The sequence below is a fragment of the Nyctereutes procyonoides genome, unplaced genomic scaffold, assembly GCF_905146905.1.
Source record: "Nyctereutes procyonoides isolate TBG_1078 unplaced genomic scaffold, NYPRO_anot_genome, whole genome shotgun sequence".
NCBI lineage: Eukaryota > Metazoa > Chordata > Mammalia > Carnivora > Canidae > Nyctereutes > Nyctereutes procyonoides.
This window is the reverse complement of record NW_026575052.1, coordinates 44468871-44495893: the sequence shown is the minus strand read 5'-3', so window position 1 is coordinate 44495893 and position 27023 is coordinate 44468871. Positions and strand designations below refer to the sequence as shown.

Sequence of the window (27023 nt, the reverse complement as noted above, 5' to 3'; positions counted from 1 at the left end):
CCAACCTCCACGTCTATATTTTATTGAACAAAACCACCCTCCTCCTTTGGAAAAACGTGTGCCCTTTCCTTCTGCTACTGACTCAGGCTTCCCAAATAGTTCAGTCAATTAAAATAGGTGAAATCCATAAATAGCTAATGGAAATCGTGATATAGAATATGACCGGCAACATGCTGCCTTGGGTAATATATGTTAAATAGTTGCTCTGGTTCTTCTTTATCATCACTATGAACCTAATTGGATTTTTTTTTTTAATGGAAGAAGGTTTGAAAATCAGTTTTCAAAGGACTTTTAATGCTAATATCCTGCTTACTACAGAGACAGCCAGTCCACCTTAACAATAAATTTATGTGTGTTGATTTGCTACCATCCAAATCAGACTGTCAAGTGTGTGTAGTATGTGCCAGACCAATTAGCACTAGGCAGCTCTGGAAAAGCAGGAAAAATTCCAGGTCACGAAGAGCTATTAGTTCCTACTTGCCAACCACATTTTCGTGTTTCCAGGGCCAATGGAATAGGCCGGGTGCCTGATTTAATGCTGAACACTTGAATTTCTACGGAACCCCGAGGGATCACGATGCCCTTATAGAAATTAATTGCAAATAATGTGCAATTACCAAATATATCACCTCTAAATGAGGCTTTCCTTTTTTTGAGGGGAGGTGGAACATAAATGGCTTTGAGGCACAAAGCAGGCTTTAAATTGCTAGGGAAGTCTCTTGCGAAACCTTCCTCCTGCACTGGGCCTCCCCCTGCACTGGGCCTGGTGAATCTCAGAGGCAGGCGGTAACAGATGGGAGAGGTCTTAGAACACACACCGGCCTGCTGGAAGCCCCAGGACCATGCCAGGGGAGGCCAAGGAAATCAGATTGGGTTGTAATTCCATTCTGACAAAACAGAAGCAGGCACCAAAAACTCAATTTATATGAAAAAGAGAAACAATTCCTAGTGGAACCCAAGTCTCAGGAGGAAATGGGCTTTTCTGAGATTCAATTCACTGGAAGTTGGAACTCCTGCTCCGAATGCACACAGCATCGAGCTCCAGGGACCGTGATGACTCCTACAGTAAAGCACACACCACATGCATGGCTGAGATGTTATTTTGTGGGTTCTCAACCACATGCATGGCTGAGATGTTATTTTGTGGGTTCTCACTCCCTTTGGTAGGGTGAACTGTCCCTTTCTTCTCCACTGACCCAAGGTGTCCTTTTCATATCTGTTAGCAAAGAGCTATCTTTTCCCCCTCCTACATATTCTGCAGGAGCACCTGAGATCTGGAGACTTCGTTTCAAAGGCTGGAAGAGAAATCCCAGTCAAAAAGGAGTTCTCTGCTCAGCAGCACCCATGGAGTTTTGCAGGTCGGATGGGAAGTGAGGTCGTTTTGAATGTGCAACACCCAGGTTTGGAAAGATTAGGCTCTAGCATCGGGTGCTTTCAATGAGCCTGAATGTGGAACTGTTGATGTTAATGACTTTTTGGCAGTTTTTAGCTTGCGAGCAAAGCGGCAAGGTTAAGGGCGACACATGAGGATTAAGGAACAGTAGGAGGCCTCCTTTAAAAAGAGAAGAAAATGGGCATTTTGCATTCACTGCCACTTACCTCCTGCTCCCGTTGAAATATTACAACCCGACCCCCCTTGTCCCCTGTCGCTAGTAATTCTCCCGTGTGGTTGAATTCTACCGTAGAGATAATGTCAGCTGAAAAGGAGAAGACAAAGGCAATTAAAGTAACTGCACACTTACTTTGAAACGATAGATAATAGATATACTTTTCTGTGCACTGAAGGGCTCTGGGCTTTGTCTCTGCAGTGGAATTTATAAGAATTTGATGCTCCATATTTTAAATGCCACGAGGAGTGGCGTTTGAGAAAGGCAATTTCCTAGATGTCCACACGGCAGCGTGGGCTCTTGGAACATCTGGGATGACAAAAGGGAGAAGCACATACAGACCCATTTGTTTGGGGCAAAAGAAAACGCCTTTCCTTAATGCCCCCAGGAAATGGCAATGTTTGCTTCTTGCTTTTGATTTTTAAGAATTTTTACCAACCGGGGACCTTTTACCCACCCGGGGCCTTGGGCCTCCTCCTTCTTTCTACACAGAGAAACTTCCCCAAACAGGTTTCAGTTGTGGCCTTTTGAAAGCAGGCTGAAGACTGTGAAGCACCAGGGCTGGGGGTGCTTGAAGCTCAGATGTGGGGATGCAACAGGAAGGTACCACTGGGATGCTAGGAGGCAGAAACTCAGCCTGACCACAAATACTCCAGGTTGACCCAGGCTCCCTCTTCCCCAGTGAGCCCAACACCCCCATCTGGAAGAGCATGGCCTTACTCCAACCCCAGGAGCAAGATGTTGAGAACAGGGTCATGAGGTCAGAGGGGAGAGGGCAATTTGTACTCTGTTATTTCAGAATGAAGAAAATACACAGGCGCCAGGAACTCAGATCACAGATAATTGCTGAAGGAATGCCAGCCTGCCAGGTCTTTCTTCAACCCTGGTTACCCTGGAGCAACACGGACAGGTAAATTACCTATGATTGGATTTATTAGGGCTATTTTTAGAAAAATGTCAGAGGTTAATTCCTCTGCAATTATTCCCCTGCAGGGCTCCAACAATTGCTACCCAGAGTACAAATGAGTTTTTTTAAAAAAACAAAACAACAACAACAACAAAAAAAACAAGAGGCAGGGGAATTATGACTATGGCCTTTGACAGAGGAACATTCTGAAGATTATGTCCAGGTGAGGAAAGCAAAGGGGAGACAGTGAGGTGGAAAACGAAGGCAATTACCCCTGAATAATTCAAATCCCAAATCTCACTTTAATATCATCATTTCAGGATTTTCTTTGTATGCCTGATTTATTCAGGTAAGTAGTGTAAAATTCTCCACTTTGCAGGGAACAGTCCCGTTCCACATACAAAAACACTTCGATAGTCATTCTCTGTGCAGAATTAAAAAGACTAAGGACAAGCCAAGGCCACTCTCAAGTAGGGAGCATTTAAAAGAACAATTCACGATTTCCTGTTTTGGCTTCTTGGGTGTCTGACTCCAGTGGTAGCAAATTCAAAGCCCTGCGGAGCCATGAGGCATCATGGCCCGAAGTAAACCAGGTGAAGGAGAAAGCTTCCTCTTAAGGGGATGGCTACTTGTGGATATGAAATATTTCACGTGCTGCTAGATTTTTTTTTTAACAAGAAGCTGGAAATCCAGATTTTATGCAAAATCTCTGAATTTTATAATATTGTCAACTATTTTACTCCCCCAAGCCATGACATTAACAAACAAACAAAACAAAAAAAAAACTCGCCTGTGGGTAGAATGTGTTTGGTGAGTCATGAGTTTGTGACATCTGGTCTATCGAGTCTTTCTTCAGGAAAGGCCACCCCATTCCTTATGGATGATCTCAACTAGAGATCTAGTCTGTCCACTCAGGAAGATTCCTCCAAATGAATACAACTTTTAAGGAAAGCCAATTGAAGCTGGGCAGTTCCTTGGTTCCTGATGTAAGTTTGGAAGCCCATTTCTAGAATGAGTGCTCACTGAGGAGTAAGCAAGCCCAGCAAGGCTGAGAAGCCAGCACCTCAAGTGAATTATGACGCCACTTTCCTTTGTTAGAGTTTGTGTATCTTAGCAAAGCACTTTCATGTAAAGAGGAGAGAAGGCGGCTGTGCAGGGTTTGCAGCTGCCTCAGGATGCCCTGGGAAAAAGCACTTGAGCACTAGCATACACTTCTAACACTTGTTACTGATTCTGGCTTTTCAGTGAGGGGTTGGCAATGGGGTTATCCACGAAGCTTCCTGACTTGTGCGCAACCTAAAGTGGACATGGCAGCTTCTGTCAGGTACCTCAGTAGGAGGCGGAAGCTCTCAAACTATTAAAGCTATAAATACCTCCTGAAGGAAAGAGTGGCGGGGAACAAAGGGGGAGCGGTGGGGAGGACCCCCTGTCTCTGGTGGACAGGTTACCAGAGTCACGTTTAGGATGTCTTTAGGTCAACAACCAGCCTAACTGCACTCTACACCCTTCCTCTTAGAAGCAATGTTGACACAGACTCCAGAGTTCTAGAAGGTACACTGGGAACTAAAAGATGGGCCTTCCCTGTTACTGAAGTTAGGAATCAGAAGGAAGAATTAAGCACCATTTTCCAAGGTCAGTCTCGACTCAGTTTCCAAGAAAACATCACACCAACAGAAACAAAATTCACTCTCCCAGGGATGACATACACATTTGTCTTTTTGCCCAGACTCCCTGAGAAAACGTCTTCACTCTCCCTTTCAGAGATGCACAGGTCAAAACAAGGTCAGACTCCAGTTCACAGCTGAGCCACCTGATCCAAGCTGGTGTTACTCAAACTCTGCGTTATGAGGGATCCATGCATGACCCCAGCTAATAAACATGACCCATTTATTTTCTAGGTGTTACAGTTATTTGTGCTATGCCTCCCTCAAGAACCTTGTAAGAGGAAAAGGTGATTGGCACAGCAGGATTCTCAAATTCTTTAGTCTTCTTGCCAAGTCCTTAGTTTTGTTTTAATCCTGCCAGTGGGCTGGTCTGTATACTAGGTTGTTTATATCCAGCTATTGTCTACCTCCCTTCAGAGCACAGGCCACTGCAGCTCAAGTTAATACCTGTTTTGAACCTTCATGTTTCCTGACTCATTTATCACTGCTAAGCCAGTAGGTGTAACCAGAATACTGTAGGGCCCCATCCACCTCTGCAGATCTTCATCTATGATGTTTAATAATTGATGCAAACCTCATGAATCACCCTACATTCCAATTTAAGGACACTCAAACTTCTGATGCAAATACTCTGGTTTGCAGTGGGCTCTCGGTAGAGCAACTGAAGTCAGAAAACCCAAGCTGCTCAGGACAAAATAACTCTGGTTGAGTATAGAGAGGACGCGGTGATAATAATCAACTAGCAAGCCTGAAACAAAAACTTCATCTGAGATCATGGCCAAAAGAAGTAAATTCATCAAGTTCAACATAACTTTCACCTTTAAATGATATGTGTATGTGACAACTCATTTTATCAAATGCCGAGCCCAGTCATACTATTATATAAAAAGCTGTAAACTGGAGCTTTTTCCCTCTGTTCCAGAGAGATGTAGATAAAGTGCCTGTTTTTAACTAAAAACAAAGACCAGAGGCCAAAAACAGTTATGGAGGTCAAATGTAGTTAACGTGATTTTTTTAAAAGGAAACCCTGGGAGGTATGACGTTTGCCCTGTTCCACATTTATTTGTGCTGATTTAATTTCCACAAGATGGTGGCCTGGTAACCCCATTTCTAGTTCAATAGGCACTGCCAAGACTGAGTGTTTCTTTTCTAAAATCAATCTCTGCATCTTACAAAGGTTCCAAACTAGTAAATTCATACATAAAGTCTCCATTTACCTGAATAATAGAAATTGACGTGGCCTTTAAATGCCTGTGATTAGGTTGAAGAAATGGAGGGAACCGCCAGCACATGCCCTCGTCTCTCACTGTACCACACTAGGCTGGAGCCTACACAATGCCTGGGCTGAGCACAACGATTAGGCGATGGACAACCCAAAGAGCACGGTGACTGTTTCAATCAAATGATGGCTCAGTTTAAACCTGGAGAGGACCTAAACCCAGATCCTCTGGTGGGACAAGGTCTTACTGACCAGGTCAGGAGCACTGGCCTCTCTGCATCAATCATAGGGATTCAAATGAGAAGGTAATGCAATTTAGCCTTCAAAGCCCATTAAATGTTTTATCTTTCATCTATGAAACATTTGGGAGATAATACTATAAAGTCATTTACTCTGCTTATATCAGCTGGCCAGTTCTGCTCACTCAATTCTTGGCTTTCTTCCAGATGGTAAGATGGGCTCTAGGCAGAGTTGTCTGCGTCTTTTGTGAGGATGAGGATGTGGCCAGCCAGGACGGAAAACAAGTGCTACAGTGGAATACAGGTAGTTGATGGAAAATTTGTGTTGAGAGTGATTTGAGAGGTCACTTGCAGGCTGAAGTGCTTTAATCGGTAATGGGTCCTGCGCTGCGTGGTAAGGGGCAGGGGGCAGCATGTGTATCCTTTGTGGTCACTGCATAGGGGCTTGTAGGTAGATTGGCAATGCTTTTGTGGCTCATTAAATAAACAGGGAAGACAGACTCACAGCAGGAATTAAAATTACTCCCTCCATCTACAGAAAACGGTGTCCTCTTTCTCGGGTTCTGGTTCACGGCCCAAAGTCAGCATCCATTTTCTCGGAAGAGTTTTCCTCTGGTAAGTTTTGATAAATGAAATAGTGTGTTACAGTATATTTTCTATCTCAAAATAGGGGGATAAAATGAAGTCTGGTTATGGCCAAATAAGATATGCCCAAGTTCTGCTACTGGGATTGTGTCAAATGGCCTAGTTGTTGAAAAATTTTAATATATTGTAAAATTCAAACAAAATTGGGCAATAAAACAGTAGGTGTGTAATGACTGTAATTTTTAAAAGGTATTCTCATTTAAAAATATACTTTTAACTGGTAAAGCAATATACACTTTCATTTATTCAATAAAAACTTTCATTAATACCAAGATGGTGCTTAAAATATAAAATGAAATTTCTCTTATAATCTGACTCCCTGGAAAATAATAATTAACTCCTATAAATACACACTCACAGGCAAATAGTCAAAGGCCTAAGTCTGTTGTTAGTCAGAGTCCAAAATGATGTTCTAGTGTAGGATGTTAATGATTTAACTTTTCTTATAGCCTTTTTCTAAGTTTTTCAGGATTTTCTAATTTTTTTTAAATCAGGACCATCAATCTTGAATAATTTTTAACTTGTAAGCAATTTTAATTGGTTTTCAAACTGAATACAAGATTTTAGCATTTATCTCAGCGATTCTATAGACGTTTTAAACAATTTCTTTTTAGGGAAGCCTGGTGGTTCAGCGGTTGAGCATCTGCCTTCAGTTGAGGGCATAATCCTGGGATCTGGGATCAAGTTCTGCATTGGGCTCCCTGCAGGGAGCCTGCTTTTCCCTCTGCCTATGTCTCTCCCTCTCTCACTCTGTCTCTTATGAATAAATAAATCTTTTAAAAATTATTTTTAAATTAAATTTTAAGTTCCCAGATAGTAAAATTCACTCTTTGTGCCATACAGTTTTATGGGTTTGGATCAGTGGGTATAGAGGTGTATCCAGTACCACCACCATGATATAGAACAGTTTCCAAATGTCAAAACCACTGTGAAGGTACAGAGGCTTAATACTGCTGGCTTCTATAGAAATAGCTCAGGTGGGAACCAATGCTCATTTCTCACTAGTGAGAATCAAAGGTTTTATTTTTTAATCTCACTGTTTAGATAGTATCACTATTTAAAATTCTGCTTTTAGAGTGGCTGGAAACTAAACTCATCAATATGCCTTTGTTAGCCTGCATCACAAACTAGGTTTATGCATGAAGTTTTCTGCCTGTGAATTCAAAGTTTTCTTGGTAATGAAACAGGACTATGTTTCAGCCCTTAGTTCAGTAGTAGCATTAGCTTCATAACTCAGTACTATTTCTCACATTCCTGGAGCTCAGTTCTAAGTGACAGAAGTAGTAAATATCAAGCGCTCAGCAGTGAAAACAAGTGGATCTAATTTTGTTCACGAATTTTCTTTATTGGCAAGAGCTTCCCAGTGAGAAGGATTCTGATATCATGCTGGGCTTGGTGGGAGGGTGCTGAGATCAACTGGTTATGTCCAGCATGGGTGGGTATGGCAATGGCCAGTACACATGCCATGTGCTTGCTATCCTAACCTTCTGTGTGTTATAGACACTCTCTGACTGATCCAGACTTGATTCCTTTGTCACCCAACCATTGTCTGGTATTTAGATACTGAATCCCTTTTCCTTTCATTTGAATGTAATTAATTCTGTGCATCTGGCACTGGTATTCCTCCTATACGAAAGAAAGCAGGTAGAAGGGTCCAATAGTCCCAATTCCCAAGAACTTATCACAACTGCTGCTTCCTATGTAATTGCAAGCCCAGTGCTGAAAAGTGGGCACTGTTTCAATGTCAGCCTGCCGGTGTAGACCAAGCATCTAAGGGCAAGTAATGTCTTGTGACAGATACTCAGTTAGCAGCTCCCACCTGGTGCTTTTCTTCTTTGCCTGACTCCCACTATAGAGGCTGAAAAATCCAGATTCTTGCTTCCCAGCCTCCCTTGTATCTAGGGATGGCCATGTGACTGAAACATGGCCTGTGAGGCACACAGGAAGGTCTGCTGGGGAGCAAGGAGGCAGAGATTCTGGGAACAAGTTTTCTTCCCTGAATTAAAGGAAGGAATCAAGTGAGGAGCAACCTTTTGGCTACACTTACATACTCCTTGCATAATACTATTTTTTTAAAGATTGTATTTATTTATTTTGAGAAAGAGAGAGAGAGAGAGAAAGAGTACATGAGTGAGCAGAGGGGAGGGGCAGAGGGAGAGAGACAATCTCAAGCAGACTCCCCACAGAGCATGGAGCCCTGACATGGGATGTGAGGCTTAATATCACGACCCCGACATCATGACCTGAGCCAAACCCAAAAGTTGGATGCTCAACTGACTGAGCCACCCAGGCACTGCCCCCCCATAATACTGCTTTTGCATTTGATTTTATGTGGCCACAACTGGTGAGGCTGTGGCAGCCATCATCTGACATGAGGTGACAAGCCATGATACTGAATATGACAGATGGAATAAAGGGACAATGTCCTTGGTGACATCACTGAATTGCAAAAGCCTACAAGAGTCTGAACTTGTTAAACAATAGATACCAAGGGGTTTAAACCACTGCTAACTAGATTTTCTGTTATTTGTATCTAAATGCATACATAATAAACATGTCTTTCTGTCTTTATTTTCTTCATAGCATTATGCACAGGGCTAGACTATCAATACAAGTTGAATTGGGAAAAAAATGGTTCTTTGTCTTGCAACATCTGTACTTAAACTCTCACACACTTTTCATGTCACTTTATCACATGATCAGTGTTCCTTCATACTTGCTTAGTTCCCAGCATTGAGGTTTCCCCATCTTTCTCTGTGTGGAAATGGTACATTATTGTTCCACCATTCAAATATGAAAGCAACTTACTGGGATAGAAGCATCCCCTACCTCCAACTTATCATGGTGTCCATTATAAAATTATGACTTCAGAGAGACTGAGCCATGTTCTCCTTAGGAGCCAGGTTCTTTCACTAAGTCTAGGGAGCCTACCATGCTTGCTGAGCTGTGAAAATCCAGATGGTGGGAAGCCAGTGAGTAATGAATGCCATACTGTTCCTACTAAAATGCACACAGCTTCCCCACACTGACCAAATCCCCAGCACTAGCCGGGTCTGGGACAACCCAAGACATGTGGGTTGATGGAGACTGCCTTTCATTTTTTTTTTAAATAAATTAATTTTTATTGGTGTTCAATTTACCAACATACAGAATAACACCCAGTGCTCATCCCGTCATTTAATACAAGTTCTTACCACAAAGAGGCTGAGAAGAAAGAACATTCCTGTCGTGGGGGCAAAACCTGGGGCAAAGTCATTTTAAAAATTCTAAGTCCTCCAAATACAGAAAAATCCAGTGGGAAATTGGTAGCTGTCCAGACTTGCATACAAGCCTGCATGGTTTATAGTGGAATCTGTCAAGGTATCTACCATCTGTCATCCCCTCTTTCAGAAAGCGGAGGAGTAATTAACTGCTTAGGCAATGCCAACTCTGTCCATCATTCAGATTTATTATCTATATAACATGGGTCATCTAGCATGGACCCCAAAGTTAGTGGGACTCTGGGTCTAAAGTGAGGAAATTCATCACATCTGTGGGTCTCTATAGGAGCTTTCGGGCAGGCCTTGTGCCACCCAAACATAACACAATGTGGAGTTCATTTGGCATGTCTTTGGTCAAAAATTTTGACCAGAGCCAGAGGCTCTGAAGTCAGAAGATATGCACCTGCCTTATGGGAGCTAAACATCCCCTGTTTATGTGTTGGATCTAATTTCACTTATTTAGGGAAGCCTTGTATGTGTTCTCCCAAAACCCAGAGATCCTCTCTTACTTGGCACCTCTACTGCTCCCCATACTTCCCCTTCCTAATAGACCACTTACCATTTAGTGCTTACAACAGTGATAGAACCATTTTAAATGCCTTTATCACTCTCTGAATTGTAAACTCCATAAGGAACATATTCATCATTGAAGCTTTGGTGCCAAGCTTAATGTCTTAATACATGATGGATGCTTCTTAAATTTTTTCTTTAATCAATCACTGAACAGCAGACAAAGAGAATCAACACCAAAGTGGGTCACCATAAAGAGAATAACCCTAAACAGAGTATCAACAAACAAAACATTTTTGCTGGATGAATGTAAGAAACACATTTTAAGGGGTGTGAGACAATGGGATATTCTTATTTTGGAATGAGTATTTTATGACTTTAGAACCATGTAGATTGATCAATAAACACCAAAAAGCCTACAAAGCCTTTGTCATATTGGCAGGGATATAAGGGTCCTACGAATCACAGGAAGAGAAAACACCAAATGGGTTAGTGAAGAGAGGGTACCAGGAGAGGGCATGGGGGTAGCAATGACACCCTCAAAGCGGATTTGGAGCAAACAGGTCTGAAATGCAAGGAATCTACTTAGTGAACACCTACTATGTGCACATCACTGGACTGAGTGCCAGGTATATTCTTTAAACAAAACTCTCTTGGTCTTTGCCTTCAAGAAGCTTTCAGTCTACAGGACTGGGAAGCAGTGGTAAATAGGTATATGGTAAAAAAAAAATGTTGGAGAAGAATTGTTCAAACATCCTATAATGGAAGTCTTTGAGCCAGACAGTAAGAACTCTACAGTTGACCTAGAAGGCCAAAGGAAGTTACTAATAAAACTTAAGGTAACTCACATGTCATCCATATGCCTGTATTCAAGAAATCTATTTTTTTCTAAAGAACAAATTGAATAATCAATACTTCTGTGAGCTAAAATCTCGATGGACTTAAAGAATGAAAGAGGAATGTAGTAGGACAAGAGCTGGATTTTTTCCTCCCTAAAACATGACGTTTCTATGTCACACACAAGAAAGATGCTAACATTTTACAAGGTATTATGCAATGATGGTTCTTCAATGGTTTTAGTAAAGAAAATAGAAAGTATTGGAACAAAATGTGTCATTTACAATTCTATGAGTCAGTATTTCTCTTTCTCTCTTTTCCTCTCCTCTTCCCCTCTTTCCCTACATTCTCCTGTCTCTCTCTGGCCAGGAGTTGTGGCATTTTGAAGACTATTAAAAAATACTCTCCAGGTGACTGCCTAGCTCGGTTGGTGGAGCAGATGACTTTTGACCTTGAGGTTGTAAGTCTGAGTCCCATGTTGGGTGTATATATTACTTAAAAATAAAATCTTAGAAAAAATATTACACCCAGGGCACTTGGCTGGGTCGGTCAGTTAAGTGTCTGACTCTTGATTTCGGCTCAGGTCATAATCTGAGGGTCGTGAGATTCAGCCCCACTTTGGGATCTCTACTGGACATGGAGCCTGCTTAAGATTCTCTCTCCTTCTCCCTCTGCTCCTCCCTCCTCTTTTGGATAATGTTTTATAACACTGAATACAGTACTTTATACATAGTAGGTAAACAGCGAAAGATAGCATAAACAAGTGTTGATTTCCATCACCAGCGTGACCCAAACTTTAATAAATACGCATCAGGCAAAAACACTAATGTATATCCCTACTGCTTTTTTATATCCGCTGAAAACTGGATATTTAAAAAATCCATTATATTTGATATCATGTTCATATGGCAGTTTAGAAACCAACAAAAAATATAAAATGTAGAAAAGTCCTAGGACTACTACATGTTGATAGATTTATTCATAATTCCATTTTTCACTCAAAAAATATTCAGTGACCACATCTATTAGGTGTTGAACAATACTCTAGGAATTGAATGTATACATCTGTTAATAAAAGATAAAGCAGTTTTCCTCACAGGCACCTACATTCTACTTGTAGAGAAAAAATAATCATCAAAAGAGTTCTGGAGGTAGGTGGGAGGTTTAGATTTAAAATAGGGTGATTTCAAATAGGCCCCACTGAGCCAACTTGAAAGAGGTGAGGGAGATCACCATGTGGGTATCTGAAGGAAGAGTGCTTCAGACAGGGAACAGACAGTGAGAAGACCCTAAGAGAGAAAGATGCATTTGTCAGCAAACCTGTGTAGCCAGAGCCATGCAAATAAAGGAAAAATGAGGTCATACAAATGAGAAGTTCAGATAATATAGAGCCTTGTAGACCATAGCAAGCACTTTGGTCTTTGCTAAAAGTAAAATGGGCACAACAATGTGAATGTACTTAATACCACTGAACTGTATACATAAAAATGGTTCAATGGTAAATTCTGTGTTATGTTCCTCTCACCACTGTTTTTGAAAAAGTGAGAAAAAATGGAATCAGAGGCCATTGGAGGAGACTGAGTAGAGGAGTGGGATGGCCTGATGTGTTACAAGTATCACTGGGGACAGACTGCAGAGGGCTGAAGGAGCATCAGGAAGGGTATTGAGATAATCTCAGTGAGAGGTGAGGGTGGCTTGGACCAAGGCTGGCAGTGAAGGTGGAGAACTGTAAACAGATTCTGGAGTAGACTGAGTCACCTTGACAGGAAGTGCAGATGGGCTGGTTATGGGGTATGAAAGAAAGGATTCAGGATGATTCCAAGGTTTCTGCCCTCAGCATCTGACATGAGGGAGTTGCCTTCATTCAGATGGGAAGTTGGTGCCTTCATTGAATGGGAAGTTGGTGAGTGAAGCAGGCATTCTGGAGGAAGACCAGATAGTAAGTTTCTGGCATGTGGAGTATGAGGGGTTTATATGTAGAGATAGATATCAGAGTTTAGAATTCAAGAGGGGTCTGAGTTGAGGATATAAACTTGGGAGTTTAATAGTATCTCAGATGATATTTAAAGTCATGGGATTGGATGAAATCTCAGGGAGTCTATTAAATAAGAAGAAAGCCAAGGGCTGAACTTTGGGGGCACACCCAACATCTGAAAGGTTGGGAGAAGAATCAGGAAAAGGGAAGAAGGAGCAGTCAGTGAGATAAGAGGAAAATAAAAGAAGCCGAGTGTCCCAAAAGCCAGTGAATTGCAGAGAAGAGGGTGATCAATCACGCCAAACACTGCTGATAGGCAAGGTAAAAGCCTTCAACTGACCTTTGGATTTGAACCATGGAAGTCACTATTGACTTCATCAAGTACAATTTCTGTGGTTCAGCAGAAGTAGTTTGGTGGAACCAGAGAGTGGGTTTCAGAGTAAACGGGAGGAGGAAGATGGGAGAGAGTGACTGTGGATACTTCTCTTCAAGTTTTGATTGAGAAGCCTACCAAAGAAATGAAGCAGGGGATGGTAAGGGAAGTCAGATCAACGGAGCTTTTTTTTTTTTTTTTTTAATCATAGACACACAGCAGCATGTATATAGGCTAATGAGAAAATTTCAGCAGCTAAGGAAAAATGAAGGGTGAAGAAGAGATTAAGGTGGAACTACTGAATGAATCAATGAATGAATGAAAGCAAGCATGAGTAAACAAGCCAGTGCCCAGGAATGGTCCACGAGTGAGAGGTAAAATCCGATCCGCCCAGGTTCAATTCCTACCCAGAGCCAAAATATGGTCAGGAGGAAAAATGCAATGGAAACCCTATCTTCATAAAAGACTTAATAGGATTTTCAAAGCATTTAGTACTACAAGAATTTCTCCCACAAACCAACCCATCAGATGCCCATGTGACCACCTTGAATCAAAGAAAAACCTCTTGATTTCCTTTTTGTTTCTTCTTTCCTTCCTGCTTGTCTTCCTCTCCTCTTTCCCTCTTTCTTTTTCCTTCCTTCCCTTTCTCTCTTTTGCCTTTTTCCCTCCCTCCCTCCTTCTCTTTTCTTTCAAATTCAGCAGCAGAAAGAAATGTATTCCTTCTGCTACTATGGAGCATTATCTCCTGTCTGCCAAAGGGATGGAAGGCTGCTCACCTGCAGACACTTTAAAATGCTAGATCTACTACAAGATCACTCCCACATGGATAGCCTGACCTCTTTATGGCCTTTCTTGGGTAACTTTCACCATCATTCCTAATATCACATAGAAAGAAACAAGTCTGTCAGAGGGGAAAGAAAAAACCCACACTCTCATCTGGCCCTGTGGAAGATTTATAGACACTTTGCAAATAGCCAGACACAGGTGATGGTGCCAGGAACTTTCAAAGTGATTTGTAGATCTTCCTGCCAGGAAGTCAGTCTTCAGTGGAAAACTTTTCTAGCTGAACATTCTTTTACTACAGCGAGGCTACAGGGAGAGGATGGCAACTGTCATGCAAAAGATTCGCTGAAATTAACTAGCTATTCGCCTGGCCTCAAGATAGTTCAGTCTCACAAAAATACCACAAAAATAGTCCAGTTTTTCTTTGAAGCAACTATTTACTGAGCTGGCCTACTGCGTGCCAGGCATTGGACTAGATCCTTCACCCTAGACCCTAGAGGCCTTCTCTTCCTCAATCTATATTGTCAGGCTCATTTATCGAATACCAACTTTGGCCAGGATCTGTGCTTTGTGCTTTACATGATATCATTTAGGTGTCACTTGGACTCTATGATTTCAGTCCCTTCTTCCATTTTTCAGATGGGAAAATGGCTCAGGAACTGAAATGTCTGGAAGGCTTAATAGGGAGTTTGAGAGCCCATGCTTGCAACCTGCCTTTTGGGTCCTTTTCTTTTCCCTCTGCATTCTATTATTTCTTGTCCCCACTCCCATTTGTCTGTCATTAATTTTTTTCCTAATCCTTTCTTCATCTTTCACTCATAGTTACTTATAGGCTTTATTTCTTAACATGGCAGAGTGGATCTTCTGGGTTCAGCCTTAACTTTTCCATCTACCTTCTGTCCTCCTTGTCACCCACCTAGCACTTGAGCTACTTTAACTCTTGGACCCTATGCAAATATAGTCTGTGCTGACCAACTGTGAGGCAATTTCATGTTTCCTAAAATGTTTTTTTCCATTACTTGTGCCTGCTGACATGTATGCCCCTGAGGCCAAGATCTTATTCACTATTTTAGCCTAGGGACACAGTCTAGGGACTGGCACTCAGGAGGTTTGCAAAAAGTGTGTTTAGTAGCCAAATGAAAAAATGAACACCTGAATCCTTCAAGGTCAACTCAAATGTCACCTACTCCATGAAGTCTTCCATGAGCTCCCCTGATTGGAACATAATTCCTTCCTCCACACAGTTCCCCAACTCTATGGGCTACTCACGTGTACTTATATAGCTACATAACTGAGAATGTACTTGCTCTATTTCCTTAATGAAACATATTTCATCAAGGGCACAAGTCCTATTTTACTCATCTTTGGCTCTGCCGATAAATTCCATATAAAATTCACTAATTTAGCATCTTCTTATTGGGCCTGACTCATGCTGGATTATGGTATAAATATTAAGAGAATGCTTCAGTATCCTGTGTGTGTGTGGTGTGTGTGTGTGTGTGTGTGATGTTTCTTTAACTAGATGGTAAGTTCCCTGAAGACAGAATCCTATCTATTAGGATAACAATAGATAACATCTTTATTGGTATCTCAGAGTCAGAAGTACTTCCTCCAAGCACAGCAGATGTAGAGAAGTGGAAATAGGAACATACTTCCATGTCTCTAAGTACTCTACTTTGGGGGACATTTCAAATACTGATTCCAACAACCTAAGTTATTGCCTTTGGAGAGTTATGGAAAAGCGTAGGGAACAAAAAAGGCAGTAACTGTTAAATCCAGTAGCAAAATTCCTTTCTATCCAACACACGCCACAGCAGGTTCTTAGCCTAGATTGTGATGCATTAGACATTTCCCACAAAGTCCATTGGAAGAAATTAAACATCAATATTTTATCAGGTCATAGAAGAAACACCGAAGATACAGACTTAACACTGTCCACAATCTCAAATCTTCACCCAAGCAAAATGTTACCAGAAGCCATATGAAGAAAACCTTTGGAAAATACAACCTTTTGGTAATTTATCACTAAGGTAACATTGGGAACTGGCCTTTTCCTGCCACTGAAACCTCATCTTAAATCATCTCCCTGACCCACTATCTCCCTACATTCTGGCCTAGCCAGTTTGCTTTCAGCATCTTATAAATGCCATGCTTCCTCCTACTCTGGGCTCTGCAAACACACTACTCTCTCTGCCTGAATTATTCTCTCCCTCCTCCCTTTCCCTTGGCTAACATTTATTAATTTTTTAAATTTCAGCTTAACCAGCACTTACTGAGACAAACCTTTTCTGACAGTCTGCGTCAGTACCACCCTATTCTTTCCCTTTAAAGCATCTACCAGAATTCCTCATTGTAGATTTGTGAGTGTTTATTGTTAATCTCCGTCTCCCCTCTAAGACTGCAAGTCTACCAGGGCAGGGATTACAACTGATTTTTTCGCCTGCTATTCCTGGCCCACAGCCCCATCTTTCATACATGATCAATGCTCAATGAAAGTAAGGTTTTCTAGAATATTTGTTAACGGTTATTACCTGGGTTATCACTTGGGTTCATATTCTCCAATATTGTTCTTGCACATATGCACACACACACCATGCACACATTTGGTTTTCAGTCAAATTGGGTGTAGCACGCCTGTACCATCATGAAAATTTAAAAACCAACTAAACTTCCCTCATTTTCTTTAAGATCTACATTTGCCTTATTCTCCTGAGGGAATCACATATGAAAACTCACACATTATAAAATGTATACACACCCTCTGATTCTTAAATTCTAGCCCTGTCTAAACCAGTCTCCACCCTCTTCAATTTTCAGGAAGAAAGAGAACAGAACACCAGAGACTGGGTGGGAAGAGCTTTCTATGCCAAGAAGTCTGACCTAGTGAACTATTTCAGTCAAACACGCAGTTTGAGTTGGATTGCCCAATTGCTGAGAAGGGCTTTCTGGATTAGACAGTTCCCTAGTGGCTGAGCCAGTTTCTAGGACCTGTCCGTCCTTGCTCTGCATGTCTGGAGTTAGCAAAGTGACACAGTGAAGGTTGCTAGAGGGACAGGTTCTGGTGAGTCACAAGAAATAACGGGTGAAAGAGCAGGCTACCCAGAGGCACCAACCCCACCCTTAGGCTCAGGATCCCTAGAGTGTACACAGCTGAAAATGGGGCTTGGTGTCAATGGAAAACTATTTGCTGAGCACCTTCTGTGTGCCTAATCCGGGGCGTGGTTTTGCGAAGCAATTCTATAAAGGAGTCAATGGCAGTCTCCTAGCTCCAGTTTTAATTCCAGCATCGCTGGTCAATAATTCTTTTCTTTTTTTTCTTCAGTTTATGGTATTTAAAAAAATTAAATTAAATTTATGAACATAGAATGTATTACTGGTTTCAGAGTTAGAGGTTAGTGATTTATCAGTCTTATATAATATCCAGTGCTTATTATGGGCAGAAGTCTTAACTTCTTTCTCCCCATCAGTTACCCTAATCTGTAAAATGGGGGTGGTATTATACCAACACTGAAATGAGTAAATTTATGCAAGGCACTTAGCATGGTGCTCGACATGCATAGCAATAAATAAGAATTAGAATAATGTTTTGCCCAAAAGTAATACAATGAATGGTAGACAACATCACTTTAGATGTCAGAGAGAACCCATTCAGCTCTGCCACTTATAACAGGTGTGCTTTTGAACAAGTTACCTGAATTCTCTGAATCTCAGTTTTATTATATGTAAAATAAAATTATACTGGTACCACTTTGGTAGAGTGTTATGAGCACTAACTAAGGAAAGTAAGGAGCTGAGCGTGATGCTTAGCATGCCATAGGCATTGGATAAATAGAATAATGGGTTGTTTCTCCATATGGATCCCAGAGAGGCAGAGCAAGGCCCCACACTCTGTATCATAGGAACAAATAGTCCAGAGACCACCACCTACAGTGTACCATCATATTTGGCCAACAGGATTATTTTATTTGACACTGCAATGTTAGTCCACATGAAGATCTCCAATCTTTGGAACGGGATGCTTACATTTAGAAATTATGAAGTTGTGTATAAACAATGCAAATTTTCAATTTCTTTAGAAATTAATGGTTGGGTACCACTGGACTGGCATTCCCACACAGCCACTCTGGGCCTGGGCTTGGAAATGGCTGCCTCATTTAGAAGGGCGCAAGGGCTTGAACTGACCACTCCCTACTGTTCCCCAACCTTGAAGCCAAATGTCAGCTCCCCTTTGTCCTCCTAAGGTTGCTCTCTACCTCTCTACCTCCATTTATGATGTTATTTCCTCTGCAGGCATCTGAGTTAGCAGCCGCTGGTCTTGGGTGCTTCCTCATATCCTCTGGAAATGGATACCTCCACAAGGGTGCACATAAGGAAGCAATGCATTTGTCCACATAGGCTGGCCATTTGTCTACAGAGGCAAACCATAGTGTAGAATGAGTCAATTCCACAGCTAAAGTCTGGCCTCTCCATGGAGCTGAGCACATCCTTGAAGAACAGCCTCCCACCCAAAAGCTGGCCCCATAAATTCACAATTTACTCACCCTGAGTCTTCTCTAGTTCCATTTAGACTGAGGGTAAAAGATATGGGACAAAGGTTAGGGGGTGCTATACAATAATGCTTTAGAGCCGAGTTTTCTAAAATATACCTTATGGGTTATCATTCCCTCAAGATTTTGATCCATGGGTGAAAAAAGTCAAAATACTTTTGGGAAATAGCTCACACTTTATCTTACATCTTGAGGACTCATCTGGGAAATCTCTAACTCAGATATCTATATTGAAACTAGTTCATCCACAATTCATTCAACACATATTTACTGAGCATCTACTATGTGCCAGAAACTCTCCTAGATATTGGGGATTCAGCACAGATAAACAAGAACACTGAACTCAGGTAACTTATTCTAGTGTGGAATATAGAAGGATGCTTCACTCTGTTTTAAAATTTATCCAGGGTGTGGTTTTGCTCTTGGGAAATACTGTTATATGCACAGTGCATATGCCTTGCAGAACTTCCAGAGGCTTTCATGATAAAAGTATGGTGGAGATTTTCCCTCTATTAATGCATAACAAAGTAAGACCACTCCAGAACTCTTCTCATTTAGAGAAATAGCTTATTTCTTGAGAAGTCACTGAACCCACTAGGGCGGACTTATGTGGGAACAACCACAGGCTCACCTGGGGTCTCAGATTTGGCCAAGGTTTTTTGAGAACCACACAAAGGGTTAATCTGACTTTCACCTCCAAAGTGGAGTGTTTTTCTCTGCATCTAATATGACCCAGTTGGAAATGTATTTGTTTTTCACTGTTTAATCTTCTGCATCACCCACTGTTGATTAGATTTAATTAATTTATGTTTCTAATGAATTTAGAAACTCACAGTGCTGTAGCAGGAAAATTTTCAGACAGCATCTGGCCACCAAATGGATTGATTACCTTGTCTGCAAAAGTCTTTCAAACATCTGGGGCCTGATTTTGTGAAACATCCAGAAGCTCTTTCAGACGTAAGCAACGCCCATTGAGGGGAGAGAGAAGGTACTAGAAATAGGTAGGTTTGCTTTGATTTGTAAATCTGGATGCTGGCATTCCCCCAACGTGAAATCACAATTTGCTACTCACTGGCACAGTTTCAATGGCGCCAAATAGACTGATCTGAATCTATTTTGTTTGACATAATCAGAATCTACCAGGCCCGAGCCCAGACTGTCACCCTGTGAACCCCTTTGGCACTTCTTTTCATGAGGAGGCCCCCACTGATCATTAAGATGAAACATTTATAGAAAACATTTAGAGAGAAGCACTTTGCTCTCATTCATTCAACAAACATGATCGGGGGCCCACTGTGTCTGGCACTGAGCCACTACACCTCCTCCTTAGCTGCTTTTGGCAGCAACCCTACAAGGTAAGCAAACATTGTCCTCCGATTTTCACAGATATGACCAAGTACTATAGAAAATAACAATTATGAAGATTAATATCAACACTACTAATAGGGGATATATAGACAAAGATACACACACATACACACAAACATATACACCGGATACTATATGAAGCACTTTAAATGCATTAACTCATTTAACCCTCACAATAAAACCATGAGGTGGATGTCATTATGACCCCCATTTTACAGATAAGAGTACTGAGGCATGGGAGCGTGTGTGATTTGCCCAGAGTAACCCAGCAGCCTTTGGCAGGGCCTCAAACATAGGCTGTGCTCTAAACACTTTGCATTACTGTATCTGCATAGCATTTTTGGAGGATCTACTACTACTACGTGTTAGACACTGCCTAGGGATTTGCTGTATTATATTTTACTCACTGGCATTGTATATGGTGGTATTACTATTTCCAAACAGGGAAGCTGAGGCCCAGAAACATCAACTTATCCAGGTCAGGAGAGTCAGTAACTCAGGTCTGCAGGGCTACAAAGGCCACATTCTGCCTACTGAGTCACCTGTTCATGGTCAAGAGGAATAGGGGTAGTTTGAACCCCCTGCTTACTCAAGGCTGTGCAAGGAAACCTGCTGGACAAGTCAGGGCAGACAGGTGGCCTGGAAAATCAGCATAGCCTAGACCACTCCAGAAAAAAGGAGATAAAGAATGTGAAGACAATCTAAGAAAAGTTGCTTCATCTTCAAGAGGGAGGTGAAAGATGCTGGAAGTTTCATTGCCTGGCTGGTTTTTCTGGCTCAGCTTCAAAGAGAAATGACGGACAACCAGGTGGGCTGCTTACAAAAAAAGCAACAATGAGAAGGCATGCCACACTAAGCATCTGAAATATTCCAAACAAAAGACACCGACTTGTGCCATCGGGTTGCCAGGATTATATGCTGGTGTTGAAAAGACCGGGTGTGGCATGGCTTCTGTGATAGAGTATCATTTACAAAGTCTGGCTACTTCTCTTACTTGCAAAGCCCCTTGTCTCCGACCATTCTGCTCTGCCCAAGCCTCTATTTCAATATGGCCATTTGTCTTCTTTGTTCCTTCATAGATACTCCTTCTCTGCTTGGACCCATATCCATCTCAATCCCTGCCTTGGTCTGGCTCACCTCTGTTTGTCCTTAAGCCTCAGGGAGGGCATCTCTTCCTCTGGGAAGCCCTCTTTGACTTTACTCATCTGGGTTAGGTGCCCATTTTAAGTGCAGCTGGTACTTCTTCCTATTTCAGCACTTGCTACAAGGGAAAGTAACTGCTTCTCTGTTTGTTGGTCTTCTCACCGAGAGAGTGTATGCTGGTTACTGTGGTAGCCCCAGTGTAAGGGTATGGTACACAGTAGGTGTCCAATACATGTCCAACATGGGTGGATAGGGGGTATGTGACCTTATAACGTCCTCCTGGCTGCGCTCCCTCTTTGAAATCTCTCACCTTCACACTCCATGCTACATCAGAGACATCACTATTCTGGTCGTTACTCTCCACTATGTCATTGGCCTTTTCATTACTTCCCTTGAACACTTACATGGGAGTCAGACAGTGATATCTCGGGGGCGGGGAGGAGTTCAGTCAGAAGGGGCATGGGGCCCCAAAAGTCTCCTATATCTTGATCTTGGTAATGGTGACAGGGGTGTATAGGTATGTAAAAATCTTCGAGCAAAACATGAGTAAACAATGCACTCTAATTAATTCTTTAGTATCAATAAACATCCCTTAAAAGCTCATTGTGTTGACAGTGTAATATTTGGACCTCTTTGCTCCAGAGTTCAAGGTTCTTCACTCATGGGCCACTTGTCAACTTCCTTGTTCAAACTTATTGTACCAAAATACATGCCCTGAGCATCACAACAGTCCCCAAACTCTTGTCACTCGCTCCCACCTCTTTGCTTAAAGTCATGCTGTCTTATCCAAATTGTTCATTTTTATTACTTTCTCTTTGACCCTTTGGTAGCTCTTTCCATTCTGGAAAGACCAGGATGAATCTTCCTTCACGGATCTCTTAATCTCTCTCTTCTCTGAACCGCTGACTATTTTGGTTATTCATACATGGCAACATTTCCTAAAGACTGTAAGCAACTTGAAGGAAGAGACTTTATCTTATTTTCAATTTTTATATTCAGAATAGTGCCTGGTACAATGGTGGATTCTAAATATGTTCTTGTTATGAATACATTGAGGGCCAATGTATGTGCTCAGACCCTCAGCAGTTATTAGCTTGCACAGAAATTAAAAAGACAGGTTTTCTGTGTCTTCTAGGATGAAACCTTAGTGTTGCTGTGAAAACCATGGTCTTGGATTCATGCATGGTTTCAAATCCAGGTTTTGAAACTCACTGGTTCTCTGCATATCCTCAGCTGTCATCACAAAATCCCTGTTCCCTCATCTGTGTATTAGGGACTTTCTCATTAGGGCTGTTGTGAGAATTATATAAGAACATAATTATTTTCTTAGTGAGCACTTACTGAATCAGTCATTTTGCTAAAAAAGAATAATGGTACCCAAATAAAAGTCCATGCTCTTAAGAGTGTCAGGCAATGGATTCAGCCCAGTGACTGACTCATAGAAAACATTTAACACATGGCAGATATTATTACCAGAGCTATTAAATGGAGATAGTATAGTTTCAGGGAAGAAAACCTATGGACTGGTAAAAATAGAGAAGGCAAGAAAAGTGGGCGCATTGTAAGATGCATGCACATAAACACAGAATGAATTTAATCCAAAAGCAATTCCTTTGGGACATTCCATCACATCCCATTATCACGGTCCCAAAGGCAAGAGCTGGCCTCTGATCTTTACATATTTAATATCTTCGAAAAAATTCTGAAACTATAACCATCCAGACACGGTATACAAAGGCAAGTGTATGTGGGAGTTGTGTGCAAAATTGTTGTACTTTACTTCTAGCTCCCAGAATTCTTTAATCATCGTAATTCCTTATGCTTCTCTGCCAACTTTTGACCTTAGGATAGCTCTTTGATTGCTCAATAGGATTTGACAGCAAGGAAGGGAGAACTGTGAGGAACACGTTCTTTGCATGCTCTTACACACTCATTGAAAAGACAACAGTTTAATAATTCTAATTCATATATACTTCTACTCATGCAATCAATAATTTATGGCAATTCCTCTGCAGCATTTTAGTGACAACAGAAAGGGCAAGGTATTTCTTCTCTTCTCTTCACCTTCCTTTCTTCACATAGTCGTGCCTGGAGCCTGGAGAGTACAGAATCTCAAGAAAACAGTTTCCATGGTGATTCTTCCTTTGAGTACCCGACTGTATTTCACTCTTTCTGGAGTGAATTAATGCTTTTTATTGCTTTCATGCTAAATATATTGAAGATTAGATTTGAGTTCCTCTGCAGTGATACAGTTTTATCAGGAAAATAGAAAGTAAAAACACAGCATGACCAAACTCTATCTTTCTGCCACTACACTTTCAGAAAGAAAAAAGACATTTCAGAGGGAAAAATCACCAGCCACAGGGAAATGGATGCAGGTGTCTGGAAGCTTGGATATGCATGTGTGTATCTCAATGTTAGAAAGCCTGTCTTTGAGAGGAAATGATCTTAATTCTTCTACATGTTGAAGGTGGTATAAGTTGACCACAAACACTGAGTTATAAGAAATAATCTATTTTTTATTAAGAACTTATTAAACTCAACACCAAAGAAATAATCCAGTCACGAAATGGGCAAAAGACATGAATAGAAATCTCACAGAGGAAGACATAGACATGGCCAACATGCACATGAGAAAATGCTCTGCATCACTTGCCATCAGGGAAATACAAATCAAAACCACAATGAGATACCACCTCACACCAATGAGAATGGGGAAAATTAACAAGGCAGGAAACCACAAATGTTGGAGAGGATGCGGAGAAAAGGGAACCCTCTTACACTGTTGGTGGGAATGTGAACTGGTGCAGCCACTCTGGAAAACTGTGTGGAGGTTCCTCAAAGAGTTAAAAATAGACCTGCCCTACGACCCAGCAATTGCACTGTTGGGAATTTACCCCAAAGATTCAGATGCAATGAAACGCCGGGACACCTGCACCCCGATGTTTCTAGCAGCAATGTCCACAATAGCCAAACTGTGGAAGGAGCCTCGGTGTCCACTGAAAGATGAATGGATAAAGAAGATGTGGTTTATGTATACAATGGAATATTCCTCAGCCATTAGAAATAACAAATACCCACCATTTGCTTCAACGTGGTTGGAATTGGAGGGTATGATGCTGAGTGAAGTAAGTCAATCGGAGAAGGACAAACATTGTATGTTCTCATTCATTTGGGGAATATAAATAATAGTGAAAGGGAATATAAGGGAAGGGAGAAGAAATGTGTGGGAAATATTAGAAAGGGAGACAGAACATAAAAACTCCTAACTCTGGGAAACGAACTAGGGGTGGTAGAAGGGGAGGAGGGCTGGGGGTGGGGGTGAATGGGTGACAGGCACTGAGGGGGGCACTTGACGGGATGAGCACTGGGTGTTATTCTGTATGTTGGCAAATTGAACACCAATAAAAAATAAATTTATTATAAAAATTTTTTAAAAATTAAAAAAAGAATCTAATTTTTAATGTACTACCTCTCATTAGGACAGAAAATACAAGAGTGCATAGGATAAGGAAATCTTCAAACCCATAAGACCTACCTACTCTATTCTTTATCAAGGAGAGTCTTGCTTTCTATTTAAGCTAGATAAATGGCCTTCCTTACTTTTCAAAATGGTTCACAGACTCTCCTAAGGTTCCCTAGGCAACTCTGAGTTTCCTGCCAGAGAACCTATCCCACTAGTACCTAACATCTACTGTACAGCTTCCCCACCATAAGCATCACCCCCACTTACTCCCTTGCACCCAGTACAGCATGAAGAGGGAATGAAAATGAGGACCAGGAAACTATGAATGGGTAACTCCGAGGCACTGAGTGTATAAATGAGAAACAAATCTCACCAACAGCTACGGTTTCATGGTCTCTCTTCTATCTTGAGGCAATCAGGAGTTAAAGGAAAGAATCGGTGTTGGGAGGTGGTGGTAAGCAAAGAGCATACCATCCACTGAGGCTTCTTTCTTCACCATTATATACCCACCCCACGTGGCCTGGAGTCAAGTCATCTTCAGGCACCAAATAACCAGGAGAAAACTGGGATTTTTAGCCAATTTGAGCCAACTAATAAGCATCTATGCCAAACCAGGTGGTGACCCAGGTGCAGAGAGGCACAGAATAGAGCACAAGAATTTTTATCCCCAGAAGGTTTAGAGTTCAAGAGAGAGATTTTGAGAGATCATGGGGCAGGGGGTATGGCTGAGTATAAACACAGATACCTTTGATTACCAGTAACAGTGCCAAAACTAGTATTTACTCAACAGTATCTTAGGTACTCTTTTAAGCACCAAAAATGCATGAACTCACTTGATTGTTGCAGCACATCTACAAGTTGGTACTGTTATTTTAATTAACATAGAAAGAAACCAAGGCTGAGGAAGGCTAGGTCACTTGCCTAACAAGTGCCTAAAGCCACTTAGTAGTGGAGGCAAGCTTCAAATCCGGACAGTGTGGTCCCTGAGTCAGTATCTTTACAACTACAAGGTTCTGAACCTCAGGCTCCTGGGATCTCACTTAAGAAAACTATGAAGTGTTTCCCACAGTCTCATTTGCTGTATAAATCACCCAAAGTCCATTATGTTCATAAATCCTGGGCAATCCCCAGGATTCATAAAGGGCTTTGTAAAATTCCAGATCCCAAAAGGAAAGGTACCTTCTGTAGCTAAGCAGATGTGTGAACAGACTGACTTACATGTCCTTCTAACTCTAACATATACTATGACTCTGGTTCAGGGAGAAGTTTTCAAAAGGACTAAGTGTTGAAGGACTGAGGGTTAGGTTTCGTCCCATAGAACTAGTACACTCCAGTTGTGAGGTGGGTCTACAAAGGGGCCCTTTTGGAGCTCATTTTCTTAAGTATCTTTGGGGAAATACAAAATTCACTAACTGTATACTAAATTTCACTCAGTAGAAAACAGTGTCAAGAACAAGGTCTCAGGGTTTTAGCTCAGAGACACTTCCCTTCACTGCAAAGAGTGTGGATCCACTCAACTATGGTAAACACACTCATTAAATTAAAAAATCACAAGAAGGAAGTGTATTAAGCCTCAAAGTGCAAGATTCTAAGGCTTTAAATTTTGCTTTTGCTTTGCTGAGATAAATATCTGTTTCCTGTAATGGGCATGTATAATTTTAACTATTACAAAATATCTCATTTAAAAAGATGCAATGACTCCCATCTCACTGAAAGATGGGTGAGAGAGACATTGATTTAGTGACTGCTATCTCTTTTGAGTTCAGAATTAGGAAGAAAAAAAATGGTTTAACCTCTAGCATTCTCTGTCCTACTGCATGACTCCCATACATGGAATATTTTGAAATGAGACTAGTTAGTAGTAACTAGTTAGTAACGAGAGTCATTACTCACCAGGTAGTGAAAACTGCAAGTGTGTGTGTTTGTTTTCACCAAGGGAGAGAGATCGGGTATCTCAGAGTTAACCAATCCCTGTGGGTCCTTTGGACTCCAGAGCCCATGCCTTAACACTGCTCTCCTGTCCTTCCCAACTGGACAAATTCATGCTCCAATGTGTGTGGAAGATTAACCTTCATCATTAGAAAGAACAGCCTCAAGAGTCATGGGGAGTCTGATCAGGCAATGTAGGTAGAGCTATTCTCTGCATTTTCAGAAGAAACTGATGAGGTCTTTGAGGCACTTAAAGGAAAGAGGGAGGGGGAAAGCTCTAGGCACCTACAAGGTGTGAGTTTGGAGAGAAAAACACAGATTAGATGTGTCTTCCTGCCGGAGCTACATGTGGCATGCCAGCTGGCTCCCTTTCCAATTGCCTCTTTATTAGCGAATCCAACAATCATATTTTGCTAATCTTCTCATAAATAAAATATCATACATATCACAAAGGCATCCCTGATGGCAGACTGCGCTCCAAGTTAGCTAGAATGGATGAAGGGAAAACAGGGCACTTTCAGGTATGTGTAATTATTGCAATTATCGGCATT

General features: G+C 41.4%; 1 protein-coding gene across 7 annotated transcripts in view; it reads right to left on the bottom strand.

Annotated features, from left to right (window-relative positions):
* The window catches only part of PPP2R2B (protein phosphatase 2 regulatory subunit Bbeta), a 439499-nt gene that overhangs the window by 103643 nt on the left and 308833 nt on the right, over positions 1–27023 (bottom strand). For all 7 annotated transcript variants that reach the window (XM_055332678.1, XM_055332677.1, XM_055332676.1 and 4 more), the window contains one exon: positions 1600–1697. In XM_055332678.1, the coding sequence (XP_055188653.1) occupies positions 1600–1697 (98 nt within the window). The remainder of the gene's footprint in view (positions 1–1599; positions 1698–27023) is intronic.